Genomic DNA, 6,000 nt, shown 5'->3' with positions numbered 1-6,000 from the left:
TATTGTTTTTATCTGGTGTCCTAGAGGCAGCTCTAGGATATTAACGATACTTTTCTTTGGGCTACCATGACACCATCCCTTTGTTTGCCTACAATTTCAGTGGCTGCCTCCTTTAAATGCTGGTGTACTTCAGAGCTCAGTCCATCCATGTCTTCCCTAGCCTCCCTGATCTAGGTGATCTCAACCAGTTCCATGCATTAAATGCCACCTAAATGCTGTCGACATCTCTATCTGAACTCCAGACTGACGTCTCCCTTGGGCTTCAGCTCCCATTCTCCTTCTCCACTTCAATGTCCAGACATCTCAAACTTACGATCCGAATAGGATCCTTCATTCAGCTCCACCTAGCCTGCCTCCCAACCCCATCATGCCCCATAGCTTCTTCACCAGGTTGCCAAGGCTCTGAACTTGAGTCATCCTCCCCTCCTCTTTGCCTCAACCCCACATCCAGTCCATCAGCAAGTCCTGTCAGCTCTGCCTTCAGTGTATGTCCAGAATTTAACTTTCCACCATCCCCAAGCTGGGGTCATTTCCCTCCCAGACTACAGCAATAGCCTTCTCCTATGCTTCCATTATTATCTTCAAACAGCAGCCAGAACGACCTTTTAAAATGTACTGGAGCACTGCAGTCCCTTTCTTAAAACCTTCCAATGGCATCCACATCACACTAAGAGTAAAATCCAGTTCTTACAGACTTGAAAACTCAGTTCCTTGTGAAGCCCATGTGGCCTGCCCCAACAGCCCCTTTTTGCACCGTCCCTGAGGTACTGCACTGTCATGACTTGTTTTCAGGGCTGCCTCCCTGGCTGGACTGTGAGCTCCTTGAGGACAGGGTCCACACCTTTGTCACTTCAGTAGCCACCGTGCCTGGTGTCCCACCTGACCCGCAGAAGGCCGTTGGTGCTGTTGATCAGACACCTCAGACAAGTCCCAGCCATCAGAATTACCTCCCAACTTAAAAACCTGCCTGTTTTGACCCTTCAAGTCCAATCTCATCTTTGCCCCCCCAAACCCCAGCAAGTTCAGTCACCCCATTTTTTTGCCTCCTTCCGTTGAACTCAGACAGCCCTGCCTCCTGGGCTTGTGGTGCTCCTCTCCTCTTCCCCCTGGGCCGCCTCCCCCGTGCCCCCAGCTCTCATTCCCACTCCCTCAGGGTGGTTCAGGTTTTTTCCCCATTTGGCCAAGTTCCTTAAATTGCCAGATTTAAATTCTAACTTTTAAAAGGTCCGCTGGGACTTGTCCAGAACTGCAGTGAACCTCAAAACCACCTAGAAACACAACAGGTGGGGTAGCGCTTCCTCCTGTTTACTCGAGAGAGTCCCTTGGAAGGCCCACAAAATTTCCCAGCTTGAAATATGACTCCTCACTGGAGATTTTTGAAAACTTCTGGGTAAAATGCTTGAACAAGTATCACATCACCTTTATTTTCCATTTTGGGGGTTCAATTCCAGGCTATGGCTCTGCTCTTAATAGTTGCAAGGCATCTCGGAGGTTCAGTTTCCTCTCTTATATAAAGTGGAGTCGGTTAGACATCACTAGGCAGTGAACTCCTTGAATGCAGAGTGAACTCCTTGAACTCCTTAATTGCATCTTTGTAACCCTCAGCCCAGTACCTGGTACAAGACGCAGGGCACAACTCCCAGGGCTGCATGCTCTGTGAATGGAGGCATGCCACTGGGACATGCTGGTAAGCACAGTAAATGTTTGTTGACAGAATTAACAAATGAATCATATCTACATTCCAGGGTAGTTCAAATGAAAAATGACATCATTTCTATTAAAACACTTAAATATTTATGTTTAAAACATAAAAAAAATTTTTTTAACTTTGAAAACAAGTACTATACTTAGTTTTTAAATATTACACTAATTTAGTATAATTATGCTAATTTAAACTTTGCCTAGAAAGAGTGGCATAAGGAGTCAAACCTGGGTTCAAATTCCAGATCTGAGTCTGACTGGCTGTGTCTCTAGGCAAACTACTTCTCTCTCTGAGCTTCAGTTTCATCTTCTGCAAAATGGAGATAATAACACTCACCTGATCAAGCTGTTGTGATACCAGATAAAGCTGACAAACGTAAGATGTCCAGTGCAAAGACAGCAGCAGACTCACAGACTCCAAGAAGGGACTAGTGGTTACCAAAGAGGAGGGGTGGGGGAGGGCCGGTGGGGAGAAGAGAGGGAGATGGGGATTGAGGGGTATTCAGTAAGCATGGTATGTGTGGGTCACGGGGAAGGCAGTGTAGCACAGAGAAGACAAGTAGTGACTGCGGCATCTTACTACACTGATGGACAGTGACTGCAATGAGGTATGGGGGGGACTTAATATGGGTGAATGTAGTAACCACAATATTTTTCATGTGAAACCTTCATAAGAGTGTATACCAATGATACCTTAATAAAAAAAAAAGTCCAGTGCAGCACACTAGTGAATATTAAAGTTACCATTTGTAAAACCACTACTATTATTATTTTCATCTTGTACATCTTATGTTTTAATCTAAACATTTAAACATCAACCACGTGTTGCAAATGATAGTTTTGTTTTTGTCAAATGTCATTTATTAGAAAATACAATTCCACAAAAAGGAGGAGATACAAGGACATGTGGGAAGTGGGTACAGTACACAGACCTCTTTAGATCAGGGGCACAGAGGGTCAAAGAGAATGAGCTACAGGCCAAGAGCCAGTGGCGCATCTATGGTCCATTCATCTGGAGAAGTTCCACCCCTGTTCACCACTCCCCTAGACCCTCCCCACAGGAGCCATTTTATCCTTGGCATTTTTCATTTAAAATATATGTTTAAACTTCCTCACTGTCCTGTGGCTGCACTGAATGGAGCTTCTTTCTCCAGTTACGGAATGAGTCGGCAAAAGGGGTCATTTCTGATCCCTGGGGCAGGGCGGTGCAGAGTGCGTCCTGCTCCACTCGCCTTCCCAGCTAGGGCACATCCAGCCAATTCTGGTTTAAGAAGTTCATACGAAATTCAAAGGCTCACCCCTCTTTTTCCGAAGGAAGACACCCCTTTGAAGAGAAACACAAGAGTGAATTTCAAATCCGTCTGGCAGGGAATGAAGAGTATTAAGAGATGGGACCCAGCGTCTCCCCTCCAGCTCAGCCCCAGATCAATCGCTGCTCCAATCAAACCTCCTCGTGACCAAATAAAGTCACTGGAAAAAACCGTTTTGATGGAATCCCCCATCTCATGTCCCTTTCCTTCAGTTAGGGCATTCCTTTGGCTCCAGATCAGATGATTTATGGCCCCATAGAATGAGGGAAATTCTTGTTATAAAAAAAAGTGACAGAAATGGAGTTTGAGAGAGAAGCAGCACAAAAGAAAGTGGTGTGACAGGTGACAGGGCCAAGCTGGCACCTGCAGCCAAAGGGCCTTCCCAGGGCCCAGATGCCCTTGGGTGAAATGAAATCTAAGGGCAGAGGCAGCATATTATTCCACCAGAAAAAGATGAAGGGAGAGACCTATGGGGGAGCACCCCCAGCGTATTCACGGGGACCAGATGTCCCCAGCAGGGCCGAGAGAACAGAAGGGTAAAAGACAGGGCAGGTCCTAGCAAAGCAGGGGAAGCCGAGAGGAAAAACTCCTCCCGGAAGAGCACAGGTCCCTGACCCTGGCCCTGTGCCGAGCCCCACACTGAGGGCCCTTCTGTACACACGCAGGTATCACACAGCTCTCCTTTGGAGGCAAAATCAGAAAGGCCCACTGGCGCAGGCCTGGGTCCAGCAGGCGCAGCCCTCTGTCCCTCCGCGACCTGCCCTCGGAGGGAGGGCCTTGACCGAGGACCCACTGGGCCCCTCCCCAGATAATTCCTACAGATAGAAAAACAAAAACAAACAAAAACCTACGGAAAAGTCCAATAAGAACCTTAATCATACAAAAAGTCCAAATAGTCTTCCTCGTTTGCCATCTGAGGCATATGTGAGTCCCTTCTCACAAGGCTTCCTGTCCAGTTAGGACAACGTTACTATTTCATTTTTTAAAAATAAAAATAAAGATATCCACCCACCCTCCCCCAAAATACTACTTCACACAGCCCACCCCACGCACCCAAACCAGGCATTGCTCCCTTGACACAAGGTAAACTTAAAACTTTGCTGCAACCTCACAGCCTCTGAGGGGCTGCTCAGCACAACCAACCCAAATTCAGTCTGCAGAGGAGGAGAAGGCAGAGGGCATCTTTCTCTCCCTGCCTCCTATCCCAGAGGCCTGATCCATGGCCAGGGGGGCCCACCGAGGGCTCTGCCCCTTCATAAGGAAGGACCAGGAGAGCTGGGGTGAGTCCTCACCCCCAGCTCCACCCCCAGCCTGGAGCCCTGGGCTGGGGCTCTGCTGGGCTCACAAGGTCTCATGGTTTCGAGATCCCAGCGCAAACCAGCCAGTCTTCTCCTGGGCCAGGTCCAGTTCTCGAAGGCAGATGTGCACCTCCCCAAGGAGAACATTCTCCCAGAATCCTTGTTCGCTCAGCACGCTGAGCTGTAGCTCCCGCTGCTGCAGATCTCCCCTGGGGATCCCATCATACACCAGCTGCAAATGCAGGGAGTGGGAAAGACAGGGAGGGAGGGAGAGGGGCCTGAAGCAGCCAGAGGCAATGTGGAGGAGGAAGATGCTTAAGTCTGGGGTGGTTTCATCTGGCCGCAGTTAAGACTACTCTCTCTCCAACAGACAGAGTCCAAAGGGATACATAAGGCATACGGAACCCAAGAGAAGCTTTAGAGAGCTTTATTCTGGGTTCAGAGTTCAAGCAGGTGAGGGCTTTATTAGGCTCACTGTTCATTCTCATCAAAGGACCAGCGAGCTCCCCTCCCCACAGGACAGGACCCGGGTCCCACCCCAGCTGTGGAATCCCTACCTTAGGGTCAGCAAACTTTTTAATGTAAAGGGTCATGGGAAATATTTGAGACTCACAGGCCATGTAGTGTGGTCTGTGTCACAACTACTCACCTCTGCCGCTGCAACACAAAAGCAGCCCCACAGAGAATGCTTAATGAACAGGTGTGGCCATGTTCCCATACAACCTTACTCCCCAGAGCAGGCAGTGTGCCAGCCCCAGCCCCACCCGAGCACCTTGCCCACACACCATCTCATTGTAGGTGGGGTTGCAGGTTTTCCGGGCCACTTTGGTTTTCTTCTTAGTAGTTTTCTGAGGGTCAGGAAGGAGGTAAATCTTCACATAAGGGTCAGGGTCACTCCCATCCTGGAGCACTTGCTACAAAGGGAATGAGAAAAAAAAAAAGATTCTTGGAGCTGTTTCCTTATCACCATTCCTATGATCATACCCCGATCAACTTTCATGTCCCACACCTGGATTCTTTTTTTAATTTTTTTATTAAGGTATGATTGATATACACTCTTATGAAGGTTTCGCATGAAAAAACAATGCCACACCTGGATTCTTGCAATGCATAGTCATTTACCTGTCTGCTTCCCAGCTTACTCCTTTCTGGGAGAAAAATCTACCTCGATAATGATAAGTCTCCAGTCTGTACTTTTTTTATGCAAATGCTCAGGACATGCCATAACTTGGTCTGGTTTGAAGGAACCCTCATGTCCCCGGATATCTTCCTGCCTTGCCTAATGTCTTTGTCTATTTTGACATTTGATCCAATTAATTCCTAAGAGGTGGAGAAATGAGTCAGAGATTAAGTTGCATGCTCAAGGTCAGCCGATTAGTGATTCACCCAGCCTGATTCTTTTAAAACTGAAGTGAGATCTTGTCATGCCTCTGATTAAAATGCTCCAATGGTTCCCATCTCACTATGGGTGAAAGCCACAGTCCTAACTGTAGGAGTCAGGCCCTGGTCCGCTGTGCCCTCTCCAACCTTATCATCCACTATTCTCCCCTGTGCAGGCTCCTGACTCAGGGCTTGGTACTCAACTGCTCCCTCTGCCTGGATCCTCCCTCAGATGTATGTGCCTGGCTCCCTCCCTCACTTCCTTCCATCTTTGCTCAAATACATCCTAGGGGATGGTGGCTTCCCTGCTG

General features: G+C 48.1%; 1 protein-coding gene across 6 annotated transcripts in view; it reads right to left on the bottom strand.

The window, feature by feature from the left end:
• Window positions 1-2,507: 2,507 nt before the first annotated feature.
• Window positions 2,508-6,000, bottom strand: part of PIK3C2B (phosphatidylinositol-4-phosphate 3-kinase catalytic subunit type 2 beta) — a 59,548-nt gene continuing 56,055 nt past the window's right edge. For 3 of the 6 annotated variants that reach the window (XM_036909672.2, XM_057508083.1, XM_057508082.1), the window contains 2 exons: window positions 5,095-5,223; window positions 2,510-4,541 (listed from right to left, as the gene is read on the bottom strand). In XM_036909672.2, coding sequence (XP_036765567.2) covers window positions 4,353-4,541; window positions 5,095-5,223 — 318 coding nt within the window. In that variant the 3' untranslated portion in view covers window positions 2,510-4,352. Of the gene's footprint in view, window positions 4,542-5,094; window positions 5,224-6,000 lie in introns of all 6 variants that reach the window. The other 3 variants (XR_005029704.2, XM_036909673.2, XM_036909675.2) reach the window with 3 other exon arrangements.

Source organism: Manis pentadactyla, chromosome 9 (assembly GCF_030020395.1).
Source record: "Manis pentadactyla isolate mManPen7 chromosome 9, mManPen7.hap1, whole genome shotgun sequence".
Taxonomy (NCBI): domain Eukaryota; kingdom Metazoa; phylum Chordata; class Mammalia; order Pholidota; family Manidae; genus Manis; species Manis pentadactyla.
The sequence above is the reverse complement of the archived record's forward strand: the minus strand, read 5'-3'. Positions and strand labels throughout refer to the sequence as shown.